Source organism: Periplaneta americana, chromosome 2, assembly GCF_040183065.1.
Source record: "Periplaneta americana isolate PAMFEO1 chromosome 2, P.americana_PAMFEO1_priV1, whole genome shotgun sequence".
In the NCBI taxonomy this organism is placed as follows: domain Eukaryota; kingdom Metazoa; phylum Arthropoda; class Insecta; order Blattodea; family Blattidae; genus Periplaneta; species Periplaneta americana.
Window position 1 is genome coordinate 101,814,063 of NC_091118.1, and position 24,492 is coordinate 101,838,554.

At 37.0% G+C, this 24,492-nt stretch overlaps 2 protein-coding genes across 3 annotated transcripts in view; one reads left to right on the forward strand and one right to left on the reverse strand.

Annotated features, from left to right (window-relative positions):
* Positions 1 to 24,492, forward strand: part of PAPLA1 (Phosphatidic Acid Phospholipase A1) — a 246,688-nt gene that overhangs the window by 52,271 nt on the left and 169,925 nt on the right. The window lies entirely within an intron of this gene.
* The window catches only part of LOC138694476 (uncharacterized), a 141,517-nt gene that overhangs the window by 41,420 nt on the left and 75,605 nt on the right, over positions 1 to 24,492 (reverse strand). Inside the window, exon 4 of the mRNA XM_069818232.1 lies at positions 23,487 to 23,616. Within this exon, the coding sequence (XP_069674333.1) occupies positions 23,487 to 23,616 (130 nt within the window). The remainder of the gene's footprint in view (positions 1 to 23,486; positions 23,617 to 24,492) is intronic.

Consider the following 24,492-nt stretch of genomic DNA (forward strand, 5'->3'; position numbering starts at 1 on the left):
CTACAGATCACAAATTCCATATGAGATTTCTAAAGTATTTTCATTACAAATTCAATGTTGGCTATAAATATTAATAAATAATCTAAGAAATATGAATGATTGTAGTTAGAAGTCTGATTTACATTATAAAAAGCAAGAAGTTACATTCCTCCGCAAGATTCGAACTTTCGATGATGGCTTTGTCGTCCAACGCACAACCACGGACTTTTTCAATGCTTATGTTAATAACCTACAATTTAGCTGTAGCAATGTGGTGTCATAACTTGGTTTGTTTACTTAATGTAATTAGATTTAATTTGATTATTTTCGTAACAATTGGACTTCCTGTTATATCCTGTTATTTAGTTATTTAATTTAGGGTTGATTTATTAACTCTTACTATGCAAGATGCCAGTTATTTCAATAATACATCACGTTAAATAGTCATTGTCTACACTAAAGTATTATCGTCATCCCTCATTTCTCATCGTAATGGCGAACCGACGTGACATGAGACAGCGAGTTATAGCTCTAGTTGAGGCTGGATATGGGGCTAGAACTGCTGGCCGTTTGGTCGGTGTTCCTGGAAGTACAGCCGCGAGGTGGGTTCATCGTTACCAAAATTTAGGGGAGGTCGAAAATTGCCATATTCCTGGGGGTTCGCGGATTTCTTCATTGGAAGAGGATGCTCTCTTATTCGAGACAGTTCGACAGGACCCCTTTCTGACTGCTAACGAAATAAGAGCAGCATCTAACTTTCCCGGCTCTTCACAGACTGTGATCAGCAGGTTGAGGAACCGCGGTATTAGGAGCCGGAGGGCTGCGCAAATGGAAATATTGGGGGAAGCACAAGCTGTCGACCATCTTGCCTTCGCTACCAATCGAGTGGATTTCGATTGGAGAAATGTAATTTTCTCCGACGAAACAACCATCTCGAGTGATTACGAAGGTCCTGTCCGTTCTATCGTGAGGATGGTCTCCGACATGACCAGCGCTATGTGCATCGACGTGAAAGATCGGGGCGCTTTAGCATATCGTGTTAGGGGTGGATGTCTTACGATGGACCTGGCGTTATAGAACGCATCGATGGCCGGTTTAATGCGGAAACTTACGAGCACATTGTGGAAAATATATTCCTTCCCTCCGCCCGAGAACGTTTTCCCGAAGGAACATTGCTGTTCCAGCAGGATAACCATCCCGTGCACTATGCTGCAAGCATTCAAAGATGGTTTCAAAGGAGACCCGAGATCGAAATCATTAATTGGCCTCCGAAGTCACCTGATTTGAATGTCGTCGAAAATTTATGGTCGGAATTGCAAAAGAGAAGGATAGCCATCTATGCCCACCGACGCCCTGGAAATCGAGACGAATTGTGGAATCAAGTTGTTGACACCTGGAAAGCTCTCGCCGGGGATCAGAACTTATTCCACAATCTCGTGACATCCATGCCGGATCGACTTAAAGCTGTAATAGAAGCTGATGGCATGTGGACAAGATTTTAAGTTAACAGGTCTCTTTTTGTTTCTTATGATTATGGTTGAGGAAGAATACTTTTAAGTAAGATTTAGATTTATTTTATTATTTTTTTGACGAGGTTCAGCCCACTTGTAAGACCCAGAAATTGGGCATAAATTATTCCATATTTTTCGACAAATTAGACAGTCGAGGAACTCTGAACAAATTAATTACACCTCAATAAAAAAAAATTTTACCCGGGATCGAACACGAGACGTTTCGGTTATATAGTGGAACCGACACGCCACTATATGACCTAACGAGACAAGACAGTGACAGCAGCAGTCCAGAATGTAGATCCCTTAGCAGGCATTTGCCATTCGGTACAGTGAAGCAATGATATTTTGTGACTCGAGCTATGTTGTGAAATCCTGGCCTTAAATGGCAGTCTTCTTCGTGATCCTTATTCTGGTCCTTGTCCTTGTTGTGGTCCTTGTAACAATTCTTGTACTATTTGTCATGTTATGTATCGTTACGTCGATATCGAGTGAACCGCGCTGTAGAACTTCAACTTCCGACGACCAAGAATCGTCTCATTCTTTTTCAGGGTAACTGTACATAATATTAACGTTTGCCCCTCAGGCGAACGTTTAATTTTATTCATTGCTGAGTCTATTGCAAAAGCCCCTTCTGACAATGTGTGTATGAGAGGAGAGGACTACCTTGCCAGCTGTTTTGTAAATACTGTATTCTGTGTGTACCTAACTTGAGTAAATTTGCCTCAACTTCGAAGTCTAATCATCAATACCATAGCCCGGGTAAAGTTCACGGTGCAACGTGCTGTACTTGTACAGGGACATCATTTTATTTTTACTAACATTTCTAATATTAACCTGGCTATACCTTTGGATTAACGGTTGAGAACCGGAAACACCGTTTGCTACTCCCTTCCACGACTGGAGTTCGATCTTACTGACGTAAAATACAAACAAATCACTTTACTAGGTATAGGAGGGAGGAAAAGTAGTTCATCCATTTACGTAAACTAGAAAATATCTCGATTTTGAGTTTGATAATTTTCATTAGGTTTTTGTTTAATCAAAATATAGTACTGTATTAACAATAAGTGTTTTTACTCACGAACTGATTTGTCCATTCGGACGTATTGATTATGCAGCGTATTTCATACTGTCTACAGCACATTTGCGTACAGTTTAGAGAATTAAGTTAAATTGAAAAATAATCACAATATGGATATTTAAACACTTCTTTGAAAATGGTAGCCGTTCATTTCGATACAGTTTTCAGTTATTTTGTGCATATTATCGCGCTATAGACTATTGTACGTAATTCCAATTACCAGTTTCGTCCTTCGTACTAGTAACTCGTGTTGAAATAATTCTGTACCTACTCTATAAAAGAGTACCTTACGTACTGTAAATTCAATCTTCACTTCTTCTCGATCCGAAAAGTTAAATTACTCAAACATGTTATCTACTGTCCGTCCAAGTGGTTTTGTCGCAGGGTCGTAGAAATGGGGGAAATCACGGGACAGTTAATTACTTAACGAGGCCCTTTTATTTACGTTATTTTAAACAGTTGTATAATATTACGTAGACGTCCAATTCCTAACAGAAATTAATGTTTTCAGAAAAGAGCTAAGAAAGTCCAGCCACTAGCCTTTACAGAGAGTCGAGCAGAAGCGGGTGGTGGAAACCGGGATGCGACGTAGGCAAACGGACGACAGTACTTGTGCGAAAATACGATTGAATATTGAAAGCTTTTCGTTACTGGAAAATGCGAAGATATTTCTGGAACGTACTATACTCACTAACTCAGTGCTATTTACTGTGATCTTAAGGCGACTATGACTGCTTACGCGGCCTTGGTTCTGTGTGGAGGACGATTGGAAGTTTACTAATATTGGGGTTGGGAGTGAAGTACATTCAGAAACTCAGGGACAATAAAAATTGAAGTAAAAATAAAATGATGTCCCTGTACAGTTGTCAAAAAAAAAAAAAAAAAAAAGAAGTGGCCGCACTCGTGAACAACGAATATTTTCTAAGTCCACTTCGGGTCACGGCGATGTTACACGATGCATGTGCTTGTAGAAGCAGTTCCGGAACTATGAAAGTGTTCCATATCTGCGTCTCGTAGACCAGCGGTAGAGTGCCTGCTTAATGATTCGAAGGTTGTGGATTCGGGCCTTTTTCAGATTTTTATTTTATTTTTTAATCGATCTGGGTAGACCTCGCAAGAGGTGGCTGGACGATAGAGACCGGAACAGGTGATATCACCTAAACCTTGAAGGGAGAAGAAGAAGAAGAAGAATCGATCTTTAGCGATATAAATAATATTCAAATTATCATTTATATTCTGTCATCGTCCTTTATCGATATGAAGTTATTTATATTTTGTTATCGTTCTTTTAGCGATATATATATACATACATATATAATATTAAAGTTATATATTTTTTTGTATTCTGTTATCGTTCTTTAGAGATATAAGTAATATTCAAGTCATCATTTGTATTCTGTTATAATTCTTTAACGATATGAATAATATTCACGTTTTTTATATTCTGTTATCGTTCTTTAACGGTATAAATAATATTCAAGTTATCATTTGTATTCTGTGCTCGTTCTTTAGCGTTTGAGTATTCAAGTTATTTATATTCTGTTATTCTTTCGCGATATAAATTATCTGTATTTTATGTAATTATTATGATAAAAATAACCATTTTTCTTTGTAAAATAGGTTATTTTATTTAAATAATTAAATATATATTATATAATATATTAATTAAACCGATATTTATCATTTATACTCTGTGATACTGTATAAATAATATTCAAGTTATTTATATTGTAATCATTCTTTAGCGACATAAACAACATTAGAGTTATAATTTATATTCAGTTATCGTTCTTTAGCGATATAAGTAACATAAACTTAATATTAGGTTTGGAACAATACAGTTGCATAATACTGATAGTTTTTTTCTTTTTATATTATTACATTATACTATCTTGAACCACAATAAAATGAAAAGGAGTGACGAGGAAATGAACCTGACACGTTTACATCTAAATTCCAACGTTCTTCCGCTGAGCTACGAGAGCACAAGTGTGGAAACATATGCGGAAAAATTGGCCCAATTCCCCTCCAAGATTATCTGATGATTTGTAGAAGCTAGTCCAGGATGCGGGGGACAAAGGCTAATTGGGATTTCCAGGTCTCTGATCGGGTCAAACATCCTGATGCAACTAATATTTAACCCTTGCGGTGAGTTTCGGTGAAGTCTGGAGGGCCCAATTAGTCAAATCTACTCTTCTAATCTCCACGTCTGGGCCCCCTGGGATCTAATAAGATGCGAAAGAGATTGTGGTGTGCGGAAAGCAACGGGATGTTACCGCATTTAGGCCTATTTTTCCCAAGAAAAACTGCAAACATGAACAAAGGAAGCTTTTAATAGAAGAAGAAGGATCTTCTGCGGACCTCTGGAAAAAGAACTAAGGAAGAGACTAGTGAAGTGCTTTGTGTGGAGTGTGGCATTGTATGGGTAAGGAACATGGACATTACGACGAAATGAAGAGAAACGAATTGAAGCATTTGAAATGTGGATGTGGAGAAGAACGCAGCGTGTGAAGTGGACAGACAGAATAAGAAATGAAGTTGTGTTGGAAAAAGTGGTGAAGAAAGAATGATGCTGATTAGAAATAGAAAAAGGAATTGCTTGGGTCACTGGTTGAGAAGAAAGTGCCTACTGGAGGATGCATTGGAAGGGATGGTGAATGGGAGAAGAGTTAGAGACAGAAGAAAATATCAGATGATAGACGACATTAAGATATGTGGATCATATGCGGAGACTAAGAGGAAGGAAGAAAATAAGAAAGATTGAAGAATGCTGGGTTTACAGTGAAAGACCTGCTTATGGGAAGAACACTTGTGTTTGTATGTTCAGAATGCCTGGAATGTCGTGTCTAAGAATAGTCTCTATTTGCAAAGACTAGTCGATTCCATGCCCACTCGACTGCAAGGTGTGATCAAGATAAGGGAAAGATAGACTAAATATTGAATCGTGGCTTTTTTGTTTTTGAACGCTTAATTGTTTGAATGTTCTAAGACAGACGCCAGTAAGTTTGTTTTGTTTATGTCATGAAATATATTTTTGTTGAGAATAAAATCTTTTTTCTTCCCATTTGCAGCCACAATGTCATAATGATGAAGTTATGGCATAATACATTAATGAACCTGATGTTAATTATTAAAGTAATCGTAAAAGAGAAAGGAACAATTATGTATATTTTGTCTCTCTCTCTTAAAAATAAAACAAAAAACAAAATAAAAAGAACTAGGTTGTATTCGGAGGATCTCACGAATACCAGGCCGGAAAGCTACCATTACACCATCAAGTAACACACGGAATACTGTAATTATAACTGTAGATATCAGGCAACATGGTCAAACAACATGTAACATCGCCTGTCTCCGAATTTTAGCGAAGATACCCGAAGGGAACTTTGTTTCTGGAGAGCGGCCACTTTTTCTTTTGACAACTGTACATACAAGTATAATTTACAGAACGGGACTGGTAAGCACAATTTCGTTATCGTTCTCGTTGCCGTTTTCATTCCCGGTTTATTGTGAACCAGCCTTTAGGCTTCAGTGTAAACCTTCGGGTCCCTCTTCCGCAAAAGAGAGAAAAAACGTGAATAATTGCGGAATGAAATGTAAGATAAGAACAGTTTATTCAGTTCTGGATCTCAGATGGAAATAGGATATTTCAGAAAAATTTAGAATGCAGGCAGTTTTCAGAATTTTAAATTACATTTTCAACATGAATATCAAAGGCAAAAATAAATCAGGCCAAGGTACAGTGGATTAGGTATCTGGCTTGAGACGTTACCTGATGATAATCATGGCATCAAAAGTTTAGACGTACGTACGTTCATTCATTCATTCATTCATTCATTCATTCATTCCATGTTTAATCGAATTATCTTAAAAGCCACCTATATAGATAAAAATATAATGAATTGTAAACAAATGTACGTACTCAATATCGAGTCTGAAGTGGTCTTACGTAATTAAATAATTTTACTCGTCCGTAAGCGAGAGTGGAATGACAACAGGAAGGTAAGAGAAGGTTTCAGACATTGAGCTTGAATCTATCATCATGACTTTGCAAACTGACGTGTCACTGGGAACTTTTTGGAGGAATGCCATAGCACGTGGCTCCTTCTTTATGGTTGCCAGCTCCAATCAGCTGGCCATGACAGTGCGTGCGGAAAGGTATTCCTACCCTACAGCATTAAAACCATCATATTCGCGTCATTACAATTAAATAACATGTATCTAAATCTTATGGTTAGAGTACTTGGACCGAAGGTGTGTACGCGAGCTGCGCAATCAATTAGTGATGGAAAGCGTGATTCAGAGAGTTCTCTTAATGCATTATGAGCAAACGATGCTTTCCGTGTCTCGTACTCGATGTTTCGAGACGCCACGCTCATGCGTTGTGCGCCCTTACTGTAGTTCGGTAGTCCATATGCCTGCTAATCAACGTGATCAATGCCCACTGGCTTATGTCCGACTCGAGAATGTTCCGATGTGCATTTGGAATATTCCCGTTTTCCGCTGTAAGAATATTTCAGACTAATATTTTTTAGTACTTTTAATTTATTCATTTATTATTTTTTTTTTTGCTTTGGCAAATATTATACGTAAGTTCCAACTTAAAGGAAATACAGAATTTAGCGAGTATTAGCAATAATCACATGGCTATTTTCGCATTCCAACAAGAGATTGTTGAACTGTTGCATACTCCTTGTTATTATAACGGGAATGTTCTTTTTCGTTGCTAACGCCTCTTGGTTTATTTTTATTAGAAATAATCGGCTGAATAAAGAATTAGTTCTGAATACATATCTTGCTTAGTGAAAAAATTCTGTGGATCTCTTCAAAAGTTACTTACTGATCTTTGTAACAAGTCTAGTTTCCTCAGTCTTCGACCAACACTACCTTAAAATTTTCTTCTGTAATATGAACTATCCTCTAAACTAAAAATATTTGATACCACTTCATAATTTCTACTTATAGTAGAAACGTTTATTATTGAGTCCTTTAGACTGACCTCTATATTATTATGTATTTAACTCCAATCTGAAATAGCAGTAACATTTCTGATCAATTTAAAAAAGGAAATTTTGTGTAAAGTTGTTAGGCCTAAACCAGTTAATAATAATAGTAATAATAATAATAATAATCATAATAATAATAAAGATTTGCGTAGTATTATGTGAAAAATGCCGAATAACACAAGTGAGCCTCTCCACTGAACCATGTCACAATTAGATCGTGACCGGCACTTCTAGCAAAATTATAAAATCACGATGTAACCGTGATTGGCACTCAAAGGGTTAATATTACCTGAGCAAACATTTACAACCTTCTACCTGACCTTCTCCTCTGTTAATAAAAATTTGTACTTTATGGACAAGAATACTGAACATTTTTGCTGTACAGGTTGGAACTACACCAATGCAGATCAAAACAAAAACTAAACAGAGACAACCGCTATAGAACATTATATTTGTACAGATACGAAATTAAAATTTGGAACGAGTCTTGATGGGAGTCCATCTGTATGTAGGCAACAATTTCACATGACTGTCCACAAGTTGTATGTATGTATGTATGTATGTATGTATGTATGTATGTATGTATGTATGTATGTATGTATGTATGTATGTATGTATGTATGTACCACATTTAGAGCAATAAATAACACGAGTTATGAAGAATTCAGTTTTAGTAATCGTATTTTGTAAAACGTCGGACATTTTGACAAAGTTTTTAATGTTTGTATGACATGAGAAAAAGTGGCGTAGGTTTTTTCGACTTTTCTTCGGACCCTGTATACGAGTTACCAAGTCCATGCTCTAAAAAACCTAAATGTATAGAATTTTGTCCTTGAATTGCCTAAAATAGGCCAAAAACATTAACTAAAAATTTGTGAAACATGGGATTAGATCAATGTAAACTTTTATTTAATGTTGTACAAGTTGATGTGCTTGCCTCCATATCTAAAATAAGTGATGAAATTGCAGTTCACAGCCACCATATGTCGGATACTCTTCACGCTAAATTTGTGCTTCTCTCTGAAGACATTTTTGTATCGTAGGTTCAGTGGTCTGTCGTCTGGTGATTTATCACCGAAATTAGATCGTCGGCAGATTATTTATTTTTTGGCGATTAAAGCTACTGCGGGTTAAGTTTTCTCAGAGAATCTAGTTTCCTGTGCTATTTTCAGTCCATCGTTGCTCTATTATCCCTACATGTTATTGTGTCTAAATAGCCTCTGTAATTGGAAAGGGACATTCAAATAAAATTATTATTATTATTATTATTATTATTATTATTATTATTATTATTATTATTATTATTATATAATGTCCGCTGTTGTGACTGTATGGAAAGCGCGTGCGCTTCCCAACTAGGCGATCCAAGGTTCGATTCACGGCGTAGGCAATGGAAGGAATTTATCTTCCGTCCGCTGATTTGGATGTTTGTTCATTGTCTTGTGATTTGTCCTTTGATGTCTCAGCGGTGGCTCGCATTTGTGGGATGTCTAGTGTTCCTTCCCTTCCCGCAGTGACGTAAAAGTCTGTTAAGGGGGAGTTTAAGCATAAGAAAGATGTTAAGTAAATACAATGGGATACCGCATGCCAGATACGATGCGTACTGCTCAGAGACTCCTCACTGATTTCAAGAACAGGAAACTGTTGACTAAGGTCACCGTACCGGATATATCTTAATTGGTTATGGTATGTGCTTCGTATTGTGAAGTTATTTTAGCAACCTTGAGTTACATATCCCACAATTTTGCGGAAATATGAATAACTTGGAGCTTGTGAATTTCACATAATCAAACGAAGCTTGATTTCCTTTGAATACACCTAACAACACTAGCGGATGATTGAGAGCTGAATTGGACGCATCGTGAATTACTGTGTACATTGCCCTGGATTTGTGCGAAACCTCATTGTGAGATGTAATGCGTAAACATCTGACGTGAGAGATTGACGTAAAGCAGGAAGTGTTGAAGTCTCCATAAGACTGAAATTTTTCACCGCTGTGGAGTACGATTAGCATGCCTGACCGTGAAACGAGTGAGCCCGGGTTCAAATCCTGGTTGGGACAGGTTACTTGGGTGAGTTTTTTCCGGGGTTTTCCCCCAATCAAATAAGAGCAAGTCCTGGGCAACTTTCGGTGCTGAATCCTGAATTCATTTCGCCGGCAATATCGCCTTCATATAACTCAGACGCTAGGTAACCACAGCAGTTGATAAAGCGTCGTAAAATAACCCACTAAAAAACTGAAATTTTAATGTTAGTGCTAATTGCTATTTTTACATTCATTCATTCTGTTCTGCTCAAGGACAGGTCTTTCACTGCAAACCAACCATTCTCCAGTTTCTCCTTCCTCTTTGTCACCTCATATGATCCGTATTTATCGTCTATTATCTGGTATTTTCTGCTCCGAACTCTTCTCCCGTTCACCATTCCTTCCAGTGCGTCCTTCAGAAGGAAGTTTCTTCTCAAGCTGTGTTGGAAAGAGTGGGTGAAGAAAGAATGATGCTGAAACTGATCAGGAAAATTAAAAGGAATTGATTTGGTCACTGGCTGAGAAGAAACATCTTACTGAAGGATGCACTGGAAGGAATGGTGAACGGGATAAGAGTTCGGGGCAGAAGAAGTTATCAGATGATATACGACATTGATATATGGATCATATGAGGAGACAAAGAGGAAGGTAGAAAATAGGAAATATTGAAGAAAGCTGGATTTGTAGTGAAAGACCTGCCCTTGGACAGAACCCAGAAAGAATTAATGTCGCTAGAGCCGAATTCGACTGCAGCCGATGTCTTACGTCGCTGTGGGAATCCTTACGGGCTCACACAGGTGCAGTTGGCTGGTTGGCTACACTTCATCTTGATGTAAGTACTGTACATAGCTTCGGTTGTGCTAGGTTTCTGGGATTTTTGCGCCTTATTACATAGCGAGAAGCAATCATAGCTTCGGTATTACGTATCAGCCATCATCAAAAGAGGCAAAGAAAGGAAACTCATGTCTGTATAATCCGTTATCAAAAGCTATTGTATAGCTCCCAAAGGTTGAATGTTTCTGCATCTGTACCACATCGAAAAAAATCAAATTATTCCATTTTACTTACTTACGGCTTTTAAGGAACCCGGAGGTTCATTGCCGCCCTCACATAAGCTCGCCATCGGCCCCTATCCTGAGCAATATTAATCTAGTCCCTACCATCATATTCCACCTCCCTCAAATTCATTCTATATCCTCATACGTCTCGGCCTTCCCAAAGGTCTTATTCCCTCTGGCCTCCCAACTAACACTATATGCATTTTTGGATTCGCCCATACGTGCTACATGCCCTGTTCATCTCAAACGTCTGGATTTAATGTTTCTAATTATGTCAGGTGAAGAATACAATGCGTGCAGTTCTGCTTTGTGTAACTTGCTCCATTCTCCTGTAACTTCATCCCTCTTAACCCCAAATATTTTATTCTAAGAACCTTATTCTCAAACACTCTTAATCTCTGTTCCTCAAAATGAGAGTCCAAGTTTCACAACCATACAGAACAATTATTCCATTTATACATTGAGAATCTGAAATAATTTTCAGAATGGGAACAGCAGTATCTACGTATCGAAATAACCTACGCCTTGTGATATTATGTTCGATTACAAGTTTGTTGATTGTAAATAAAATGCAATTCCATGATTAATTTCAAAATATATTTCGCATATAACAAAAAAATAATGGATATGAAGACGAAATATAACAAACATGTTGATGGCGACATAAATCGACTTATTTGTAAAGGCGTAGCAGTCGATGTTTTCAGTTGAAGTTTATCTTCATATTTGAGATTATGGTTTACAATTTTTAATAACTTTCCTAATACTGGTGGAATTAAAATACACGTGACGAATTTATCGAGAACTTAAGAACTTTCGCGTAAAATAACACTTTAAGCCAAGTACTTCATCGGAAAGGAATCCGCAGTCTTTTCGAAGGTTTGCGTCAAACTGTTTACATTGTACTTCAGGTTACGAGAGTTTTTTTGTACATCACGTTGGACTTTGTTAATTATACTAATGTCCTGACATTTGGAAAGTGACGCGTGCTAAAACGTTGCCGGTATAAACTGCTAAACTCATGAGAGACTTAAAACTTGTACAGTGAAACCTCTCTAACCTTGACACGTATGCTTCAATAAAAAAATTGTCCAACCTAACGAGTGTCAAAGGTAGATGGAAGTAGACTTTCTTTTTGCATGCAATGGAAAGGAAATTACTGCACATAATGTTAAGGAACTACACTATTCAAATATTTTATAATTTAGTTCGTCATTAACAGTTTTGCGGACTCTTGTTCTTCCCCACTGCAATTTTGTTCCCATGCATTTAAAATTGAGGTCCTATTTATTCTAATCTCTCGAACTGTTGATTTAAAAATTCCAAAATCTTCTGCACTTTTCCTACAACTAACACCATAAGTCTATAGCTCGTAATTTTAGGTGCTAAAAGTTAATATTGTTCCTCGGTATAGTTTATAAAATAGAAACCATGTCCTCCACTTCTTTGACACGTCATTCTTGTCATTCAGTATTTTCTTTTTGGTACCCTTAAAGGTATCTAATCCTCTTAACTACCACTTACAAGTTAGCGCACGATTTACAAGATTCATTATCCAGTCCTTGTGACTCTGTTGTCTATTATTGCATATCGGACTCGTGTGAACTAGGCTTAAAACCCTCCTCACGGGCACTACATCTATTCATCTACACTCAGTGTTATTCTCAACTTTCAGCACTTAAAATTCCGGGCTCTAAGTCCATAACGTAAACGATCAATAACTTCTTTCTTCCTTTCAATGGTTAATTTCACCAATTTACGCTTATCCAATTTGAGACACTATACAAACTATACAAAGTGACTCTCATAGGTAAAAACCTCAACAGAGACAGATTTCTACACTACAGGGGTACTGAAATAATTTCGCATAATAAAGTTTATTATTATGAAAAATAACACCTTCACTCCATACTCAAATATGGCCACAGTGCAGTTATAAAAAGGACAGAGTGGGTAATTTCAGGAAAGTAGAAAGAGGTTCACAGTCGCTGTACTGTACAAGGAAAACCCGCTCATTCCACTGTGCTAATGGTCCTTGTAAAACATAAGGGTTCAGTGAAACTCTACTCTAAACAGGTAGTAGAAATACACGATAGAACAAGAGAATCGTCCAAGGTAGAACTGTAAGGGGTGTCCAACATAGAAGATGTATTGGACATGTAAAAGCATGGAAATTTGTTCGGTTCCAAGAAAATATGTCCAATATGATGAGTGTCTAACATACAGAGGTTTCACTATATTAGAAACGACTGATGAGGGCATAGCATAGTACCTTCCTGTTTAAGCATGAGGCACCTATAGTTCGGTATCGTCTATGTAATTTGTCATAAATTACTTTTAATCTTCGAAGAACATTTTGAGAAGCTACACTAGTTACAGCCTTGACGTTTTACTGAACGAAATGGTTCAATGATAAAAATTGATTTTGCATCCGGGAGCTCCTGGTTCAAATTCCAGATCCGGCCAATCTGATCGGGGATTGATACCCCAGTTCTACAACAGGTCTGCTGGTAATGTTTCGCAAGACCTTAAAATCTCGTTCACACTTTTCAAGTAACTTGAATTCAGATCACTTGATTCGAGTAACTTGAAAAGTGTGAACTATGTTTCAAGTTGACTTGAAGTCAGGTAACGGCTTGTTTCAAGTGGAGTTGAATCCCTTTCTACTTTTTGCTTGACTTGAAAGGACACTTCAAGAGTGTGAAAGTCACTTAACCCCTACTGATTGTGTAATGTACACTCGTGGAAAGAAAAATTGGCCGGCCGAGAACAGTCTTCATAGCGATCATGCAGTATAGCTGCACAGAAATTTTGCGTTATACTATCTTCATGCTCCTACTCACTGTTTTCCTTCGCACGCCTTTATAACGAATCTAAGTCTGTTCTGCCGTTATCCGTCTCTAATTTAAATGATCCTATAACTCGCGAAACTTGAAATACACGAATTTAACAACAAATGCGTTTTAGGTTCCCATGATTTTTACTGCACATACACTGGGTATTCATTTCAGAGTGTGTCATGACTTTACTGTTGTGAGTCAGCGATTTGAAGCGAGTTTAAGCTTTTATGACAGAAGTTGCCTATTATTCAAGGCGTTCAATCTGAACTTGAGAACGTGTACGGTATAACTTCAACGTCGTAGCAACAGATGGCAGTCTGTAAAGTCTGTGTGCTACCATAACCTCTTTCGAACTGTGTTTTGCGCGGGCAAGTCGTACGCAGGGTATTTGTTATCGGTTGCGTACGGCAACATTCCACAACACAAATCAAATGCTCCGTGTCCATGTTGACCGTCGAAGTTAATGTCAACAAATACGTAAGTAATCGTCTTAATCATCTCCCCATATCCCGACAGTAAGAAAAAACTCGCCTCAGTACGTGTTTCCAAACAGTTCACATTCCTGCCACTACCGACGTTACCGTACGTATCGGTATGTACTCTTCAGAATGAACGCCGTAATTGGTAGGCAACTTCTCTGGCACACAGGTAATACACCTTTGCGGAAGTGTAGAAAATCTGAATTCTCTAGGCTCATAGGCTAGCCATACGACAGCATACAGCGAGCCATGACACACTTTGAACTGAACACGCAGTATCTGGAAAGGACGTTGACAAAGGCATATCCGGAGTATCCGGTAGCTGATGGTAAAATTCTCGGAACTACTGTGTTCTACGAAACCGAAGTTATTGTGTTCGGTTCCCGCTTATTGTTTGATTTTTTTTAAATTGTATTTTCACGTGACTTCAGTTTTATTCCACTCGCTGTCGTAATATTTTGCTCATATTGTCTTATTAGTATGGAAATTTACTAAACTACCCAAAACCGTGACTCGTTTTTTATAGTGCATATTTGTTGTTATAGTAATAAGCAGTTTGCGTTTACGACGAGATTTTAACTTTGATGAAAGGATTTGTGCTATTAAAATCCATCGCTGTAGAACAATAATACACATTTAAATGATAATATAAAGATTATTATAAATTACTTCGAAGAGAAAATGCCAATTTTACCTTAACTAATAGCTCTGACAGTATAGTGAAATAATCTTGCAGATTGAAAGGACGATAGGGTATGCTTAAACGAATAGAAAACCTATGTTACGTTTTGTGATTGAATGCACGATTAATTAGTAAATTAAGCTGGAAGTTCTAGCAGTCTGGCAACCTCTCCTTTCGTATCGCAATATAGATGTAAGAGGTCAACGAACTCAGGGTACGTGTACTGCCTCGCGCTCCTTTAGCTACTGTATAACGTTGCGATGTGGATTGCATCGTTCACTGGTTTGAAATTGGTGGTTTTTAAATTAAATTTACATGAAAACCGTCCACGTTATTGAAATACGGCATAGGGATAAATTATTCACTATTAGATTTTCTATCGATATGGACAAAATTCACGAGCCAATTCGCAGTAGTTACCGAATAAGAGGATGTTAAACACTTAGGAAAAATATTTTTTCTGAGAAAACTATGAACCTCCCACCAATATGGTATTACAGTTTTGTTACAACATGAACTGTTCGCTCTAAAAATCTGCAGAGTTATTTCACTTCCACTCTGTATAGTGTTTTGATAATGTTAGTCATACATTATAGATGACAATTATGAATTATAGTTTCGGTCTATATAACTATTTCAGTATTATAATATACTTCCGCGAGTATTAACAATTAGTGTATATCTTCCCACTTGACTACAAGAAGTCGGTGACAAGGGAGGTCATTTTCAGGGCTACATAATTTTCCCAAAATTTATTCAAGAAACGTACAACAGTTCTTAATAACACACGTTCAAATTACAGTGATGTAATAATGCACTCTAATAAAAAAGTATAACAGCCGAGGGTCGAACACGGAACGTTTTCTTAGCAGGCTGACGCAAGGAAAATAGAATTTTGCTTGGACAGACGTGCTATCCATTTAGCTATGAACGTGATACTGAATTTAAGCGTATAACTTTGAAGTTGATTGACATGTACTAATGTTTTTCGATCAACTAGCATTTACACCATATAAATATACCTTCTCAACATTCGAAATATAGATTACTATGCATATTTTTATATACCACATCATCAAGATTAGTTGTAATTGTATTATTGTGACTTGTTCAGGTTGAATTTATGCCGATAACTTGTACCGTTTTTTTTTTAAACTCCGGTTACTTTTTGTTTCCTTGAGTGTACATGGAGGACATGTCTAAAAATGTGTCCACTGGATAGTATTTCGCAAACTTGCCTATAGGTGGCAGCATTCCATTATGTCAACAGTTAATGTCTAGTACAGTGTTGCAATGACCTTGTAGTTAAAGTTACTATATAATGAAACCAAATGAAAAGCCGTTATTTAAACATTTTAACTTCAATTTTTTTCATAAGAAAAATTGAGAAAATATTGTATCGTCGAAAAGAAGCAAAATTTTATAATCTACAAGGCCTACAAAAGATGTAAAGGGAATAGGGTTTATTTAATATATTAGGAACATATAACTAGATTCATTCTACATTGATTTATTCATTCTTTCGTGCCTTTTCATATAGTACTACACTCTCTCATTAACAGCAAACAAGAGAAATCATAAAGTGTGCAGTCAGGACTGGTGTAGATTATTAAGTTATAGGCTGTGAAACTCCGATCATGACATATGCAATAGTTAAACGTTAGTCCTTGAAACCGCAAAATGTCCTAATTATTACTTATACGTATAAGCAGCCGTCGGCAAATTTGTACTCACTATGACATCACTGGACGCAAGCCACAATACGTAAGCAGTAATATCAATCGAGGAGTACAGAGCACTCCGTTCGGATCCCAGTGACTGATTCTCAACCCAATCATCTGACGTAGACTACACAATATTGATTTATAGATGGACAGATTATATTTTATTTCACCTTTATTTTTACTGTGCTACAATAACTTAGGAAAATACATCACAAATTGCCACTCTTAATACAACTCGTAAATTTTCGTCTGCTAGTCACGATCTTTGTTTCGATATTAGATGTTTTCGTTCAGAAAACATGTTAGTGTTCCGAAGTATATTGAATATAGAGCCAGACATAGCAACTATGTAGGGTAGCGGCAGGCGACCTATGATAGGACTACACATGTTATAATTTTTTCTATGGAGAGCATTTTAAATGAATCTAAGCCAGTCTGGTATGTTATACAATGGCAACGTTTTATGTCCTCACTTATTTCCAGCTGTCTTAATAACAACGTTAGTCCATCTAGTAGACTTTTTTAAAATCGTATTTCGAGTCTCGTATGTTACTACAGACACAAGTTTCTTTATGTTCAGATTCATTTCTTCTATAATATATTTTCTTCATGCTTGGAAAACTCCTCTCCTGTTGTATTTTCTTAAAGTGCAATGACATCGAACAAATAGGCCTATTCTTATACAGACAGATTCTTCGCAACTCCGCGGGTGAACATTACCAATTCTACTCTATCAATATCTGTGTTTTCACCTAAAGAGAGAGATTAGACGACTGCTTATATATCTTTAATTTCATTTCTCGTTCAGCTAGTGTTTCGATATCCCTCATCCTCCTTTATATTGTTCGTGTGGATAATTCCATGCTGTTGAAAACATCAGATTATTCGGGACAAATAATATTAGCATCTTTATTCAAATGTGTTTTAATGAACTGTCCATTATAGGAGTTCGATGATTTTGCAATTTTCAAAGCAATAACGTAACTTGCATCCGTTTACAATTACATTAGATACGCTTACCTATGATTTCGTGATAATCTTATGACGTGTCGTAATGTCACTAGATATTCGATTTATAAGTGCCTATTAGAATAGAACACAAGAGGCGTCTACATTGTCACCATGTGCACAATAAATACTGTTCCTCCCATTCTTCCTTAAACACACGTTTCCGAACAGACGTTGAAGATTTTGAGAAAGAAGCAATCTAAATGCAATCAGGTAACCCGCCACTGATAGATGCCTGTGAACTGGACTTGTAGGAGAGTTGGACGGAAGGGAGGGGGTGAGGCAAACAGCGTATTCCGAATCTCACCGGTCCGGTGGCATCGATGACGTCACGTTGCAACGAAAATAAGGAACAAAACTGCTGGAAGAATCGATGCTGTCATGGCGACTGTGTAAGTGGTTATCTGTGCTACGCTAGCAAAATTTTGCGAAATTTCCGTACTGCCATCTCGTTCAAAGAAAAGAGAGCATAAACAACTTATTTCTTGAACCGGTAGTAATAACTGGTCCGTTGACATGTTCGCTCATAAGCCATTAACATATTGTTTTCACGTTGTGCTCATTACAAACAATACAGAGAACTAAAGCAGAACACACCGCCATGACACAACAGTGCACGATGTCATTCGTCTGCTAATTCCCGCCCTATACAAGAACCAATCAGATTCACTGATGGAGACTGCCACCACCTCCACAAGTTGATGGCACCGGTGCGACACCGGTGGAGCATCAATGACGTCATCGGTGGAATTCGGAACACCGTGATGCCATCGGATTGCTCACCGGTGAGATTCGGAATACGCTCAAAGACAGTTTACTGCGCTCCCCTGCGACGTCGCTATTGCTAGTGATCACGATTATATTTCTGCCGAATCCCTGCCGTACCATTCAACTTTGGATGTAAACATGTCAGATTAAATCGTTGCTGAATGAACTAAGGATAATGTCTTAGGAATGCTGCAGATTTAATTATATATTCTATAATAATCGTAAAATGTTATTTCATGTGCATCTGTCTACCTTATCATTTCAGACACATTACCTTTACGAGCTTGAAAGCGTGAAATCATAATTTTTATTATTGTGAATTCGCCTCTGATTGAGATTCTGGCTGACATGTACAGTTGTCAAAAAAAAAAAGTGGCCGCACTCGTGAACAGCGAATATTTTCAAAGTCCACTTCGGGTCGCGGTGATGTTACACGATGCATGTGCTTGTACAAGCAGTTCCGGAACTATGAAAGTGTTCCATATCTGCGCCTCGTAGACCAGCGGTATAGTGCTTGTTTAATGATTCAAAGGTTGTGGGTTCGGGCCTTCTTCAAGTTTTCATTTTATTTTTTAATCTTCTTTAGCGATGTAAATGATATTCAAATTATCATTTATATTCAGTTATCGTTCTTTATGGATATCACGTTATTTATATTTTGTTATCGTTCTTTAGAGATATGAATAAAATTAGTCATCATTTGTGTTCTGTTATAGTTTTATAACGGTATGAATAATAATAATAATAATAATAATTAAATAATAATAATAATTATTGTTGTTGTTGTTGTTGTTGTTGTTGTTGTTGTTGTTGTATCTCCAATGGGAGTTAACCCTATTTTACACATGTATGTTAGGGCTATAGTTTTATACACAAAAAAAATAAGCATAAAGAGAAATGGAAAAGAAAATTAAATTAGCTTACGCGATGTAAACAAAACATAAACAATCCGTAAATTAGGCATTGCGATTGCAAAAAAAAATATCAGGTATCAATTTGAAGCATACAAAAACATTAACAACACACATACGTAACACTTCTATAACACAAATATGCAGATTTCCGTACCATACATCATAAATTAATACACAATAGTCACACAAACACAATCAAACTATAATTACGACATTGCGACGACATCAAGCATCCCATAACTGACTCACATACATAACAAATCAAGCATCCGTTACAACACATACACTTCAACATAGTAACCACACTTTTAAGAGTTACAAATTTGGCTCCAAGAAGAATAAATAGGACACTGTTACTAATTACTATTCTTCTACAATTTCTTAAATACATCTGTAATAAATCTGTGAAATTCCGATATTAATAATATTCACGTTTTTATATTGTTATCGTTATTTAGCGATATAAATAATATTCAAGTTATCATTTATATTGTTTTCCTTCATTAGCATTATAAAATAATATTAAAGTTATTTATATTATTCTTCTTTCGAAATATAAATAATCTATTTTATGTAAGTAATTATTATAACACAAATAACCATCTTTCTTTGTAAAATAGGTTATTTTATTTAGATAATTAAATACGTATTATATATCTTATATTAATTAAACAAACCGATATTTATCATTTATATTCTGTTACCGTTCTTTAGTGATACTGAATAAATAATATTCAAGTTATTTATATTGTAATCGTTCTTTAGCGATGTAAATAACATAAATTTAATATTAGGTTTGGAAAAATCCAGTTGCATAATACTGGTATTAGTTTTTCTTTTTGTATTATTACATTATACTATCTTGAACCACAAAAAAATGAAAAGGAGTGACGAGGAATTGAACCCGAGCCGTTGACATCTAAATTCCGACGTTCGTCCGCTGAGCTACGAGGGCAAAAGTGTGGAAACATTTTCGGAAAAATTGACCCAATCACACTCTAAGATTTTCTGATGATTCGTAGAAGCTAGTCCAGGATCCGGGGGGGCAAAGGCTAATTGATATTTCCCGGTCTCTGATCGGGTCAGACATCCTGATAGAATTAATATTTAACCCTTGCCGTGACTTTCGGTGAAGTCCGGAGGCCAAATTAGTCAAATCCACTCTCCTCATCTCCACGCTTGGGCCCCCTGGAATCTAATAAGATGCGAAAGAGATAGTGGTATGCGGAAAGCAACGGGATGTTACAGCATTTAGGCCTATTTTTCCCAAGAAAAACTGCAAACATGAACAAAGGAAGCTTTTAATAGAAGAAGAAGGATCTTCTGCGGACCTCTGGAAAAAGAACTAAGGAAGAGGCTAGTGAAGTGCTTTGTGTGGAGTGTGGCATTGTATGGGGAAGGAACATGGACATTACGACGAAATGAAGAGAAACGAATTGAAACATTTGAAATGTGGATGTGGAGAAGAACGGTGCGTGTGAAGTGGACAGACAGAATAAGAAATAAAATTGTTTGAAAAAGTGTGTGAAGAAGGAATGATGCTGAAACTGATTAGAAAGAGAAAAAAGGAATTGGTTGGGTCTCTGGTTGAAAAGAATAATAGACGACATTAGGATATGTGGATCATATACGGAGACTAAGAGGAAGGCAGAAAAAGGAAAGATTGGAGATGGCTGGGTTTGCAATGAAAGACCTGCCCATAGACAGAACACGTATGTATGTATGTATGTATGTATGTTCAGAATGCCTGGAATATCGTGTCTAACAGTCGCTATTTGCAAAGACTAGTCAATGCCATGCCCACTCGACTGCAAGATGATCGAGATAAGAGTAAGATAGACTAAATATTGAATTGTGGCTTTTTGGTTTGTTTTTTGAACGCTTAATTGTTTGAATGTTTTAAGGCCAACGCCAGTAAATTTGTTTTGTTTATGCCACGAAAGATATTTTTATTGAGAATAAAATCTTTTTTCTTTCCATTTGCAGCTACAATATCATAATGATAAAGTCGTGGCATAATATATTAATGAACCTGATGTTAATTACTAAAATAATCGTAAAAGAGAAAGGAGCCTTTATGTATAGTTTGTCTCTCTCAAAAACATAACAAAAAAGAACATAAAAAGCACGAGGTTGTAGTCGAACGCAGGACCTCATGAATAAGAGGCCTGAACGCTACCATTACGCTATCGAATAACACACATAATACTTCAATTATAACTGTAGATATCAGGCAACGTGGTCCAACAACATGTAACATCGCCTGTCTCCGAATTGTAGCGAAGATACCCGAAGGGAACTTTGTTTCAGGAGAGCGCCCACTTTTTCTTTTGACAGCTGTACATCCAATATCAGGCATTACATCTCACTTGACTGTATGTGTCAGAGGAATTGTTTGCATGCATCTGAAGTCTGATTAGTGTAATATGTAGCGAATCGGAAATGTATGCAGTGGAGGGGGAAAGGAACCTGCCACGCTACCCCATTTTATCCTGGCCTAGTTGCCTCATAAGTAGTTTTTTGTTGGTATCACTTGTCTTGTGAGGTTCAAATCCGTCTTCGGGCAGTTGACTAAACAACAATGTGAATTACAACTTCGAGAGAACAAAATTCTAATGGAGTTGAAGTTTTTTTCTGTTGATCTGTTCTTCAAACTTGCTCTGGTTATAATAATAACGATACGTGTAGGAAGTTTCGATTGACTGTAAATGTAGTTATGAACATTATTTCAAATATTTTATCACAAGATTAGTGTACACATAGTGTTAGCAATTCCTCCATATCTTCTGCATCTTTTAAAACATTTGTCAAATCGGGCAGTCACCTTGAAAAAGTCACTTTGGCACCTCAGTTGGCATAGCACTGGTTTACGATGACTGCGGAGCAGGATTCGAACCTCAGTGTTCGAGTAATATTTTTTTGCACAAAGCCAGGGTTTTTGAGGGGGTTTCTCCCGTTTCCCTACACCAGTAGAGATGGGTAAAAAAAATCTAACAGTTTTTTTTGAAACTGTTTCACAATTGAAACTGTTTCGTGTCGAATCAGTTTCGTGGAATAACCTGTTCCAACTGTTTCAAAGACTATTAACAGCTTCCCTGTTCTTTGCTGTCGCCTGTCTGCAAAGACCACGTGTAGCGCTATCAACGACCTCCAATCGAAAGTACTGTAGATATAATATTGATGTTCCACACGGCCTTCGCGCAACAGTAGCCTATGGAGGACCGCGCAATTTAAATGTACTAATAAAATTTCGTAATAAATCTGATATTAATTATTAGCCGTCCATTGATGAATTATGTTCATGTTGCCCAAACATAGTGCTATTAATATACCGCGAAAAATATTATCGGCTATCTTATCGTTACTAAACTCTCCTAGGGTTATATGCGTTACTTTTACTAAAATCGTTTCATTATGAATTATAGTTACTCTTTAACAGTAACCTACGAAAAATGGCTTTCGTCGTCATAATACACTGAACAGCTTATTTAAAGATGATTCAAGGGCTTTGAAACTTGTTCCTGAAGCAGATGAGAAGTTGAAACAGTTGGAATACCTGGAACAGTTGGCACTGATGTTGTAAACATATTCTTATGAAACTATTTCTTTGAAACTGTTATTTTGGAACAGTTTCGTTCATGAAACAGTTACAGTCAAAACTGTTTCTTAAAAAGAACAGTTGATCCCATCTCTACTGAGGAGGCGTAAGCGTAGTACACTTTCGGGAGAGGGATCAGGGCAGGACAGGGCACTCTAGCGGGATTTCTCGGATTCTCTGTGTTCCAGCATTATCATAATCATTATTCAACAACACTCCACAATCACCCTTCACTATGCGAGTTAGGCTTATAAAGTGGCTAGAAAGATGGAAACGCTGTAGACTACATATTTCATTATTTACTTTCATGTTTTATGGTCTTAGATATTAATGTAATAACTATGTAACCAATTGTATTCTATTAGAATTAGTCTGGCTAGGCGGAAGAGAAGGCCTACTGGCCTTAGCTCTGCCAGATTAAATAAATAATAATATATTATTATTATTATTATTATTATTATTATTATTATTATTATTATTATTATTATTATTATTATTAAGAATGATAATTATTACACTGGCTAATGCCAACACATTTCGAGAATCTTACTGTTGCATTACGTACCTTTTGAGAGGTAAATAGTTCAAAATGATCATTCACTCGAAATCTACTATATTAGCGTAAATAAAGTAGTCACATTTGAATCTGCCAACTTACATTAAATTACATTCTGCATGAATCCAAGAAACCTTCGACAGTTGTAGAGTTTTTCGCGATTTGAGAAGCGAGTTTACGTGAAAACTGAGTAAGTTCGTGTGCTCCACGAATCAAAAGAATCACTTCTTCTGTGGTTTAATGATTCACTTACCCAATGGATCCTTGAGAATTGCGCTTCTGATTGGCCCTTGGATGGTAACTAGTAAAGATGTGATTGTTTTGTCCACTTGGATAGGCACCACTCCTTGTTCCTTCAGGGACAGTCGCATCGCCAGTGTTACCTGTAGTGACCGGTTCATATTAGATTATACTGTAAAAGTATTTCAAACGATGAGAACAATGTGAATTGATTTAATATGCTGCGTCCTGCAGTGCAATTACAATATCATAAACGGACATTTGGCTTTATATTTAAAAGTTTCCATGACTTGTTATACAGGGTGTTTCCGAATTGGTCTTAGACTTTCAGGGATGATGGCGAAGGGTACATATATCAATTTGAGATAGGAACCATGGTCCGGAAATGACCGAGTCTAAAGTTATAAGCAAAAATAGTTGTGTGGAAATGGAATTGTAATTTGGCACCACGTGCTCTCCTTCCCTTAACTTTTGGAACAGTCGTGGAAAAATGGTATGGGCCGGATGTCTCCTACGTTGGTACTTGTACCGATACAATCTGTGAGCTTGTCTACTGTTGCCATTGGCTCATCCTTATTCGAAAATCAGGTCTGCTTATTCCGCTTTAGTGTAGCCTACTGCTCCATTTCACTAGGACTGATCGAATGGACACTGCAACTTGTACAGTCGATCAGTCCTAGTGAAATGGAGAAGTACACGAGAGCGGAATAAGTAGACCTGATTTTCGAATATGGATGAGCCAATGGGATCAGTAGACAAGCTCACAGATTGTATCGGAACAAGTACCCACGTAGGAGACATTCGGCCCATACCATTTTTCCAAAACTGTTACAAAAGTTTAGGGAAGGAGGACACGTAGTGCCAAATTACAATTCCATTTCCACACAACTATTTTTGCTTATAATTTTCGACTTAGTCATTTCCGGATCATGGTTCCTTATCTCACATTGATACATGTACCCTTCGCCATCATCCCTGAAAGTTTGTAACACAAATTCGGAAACACTCTGTATTAGTAG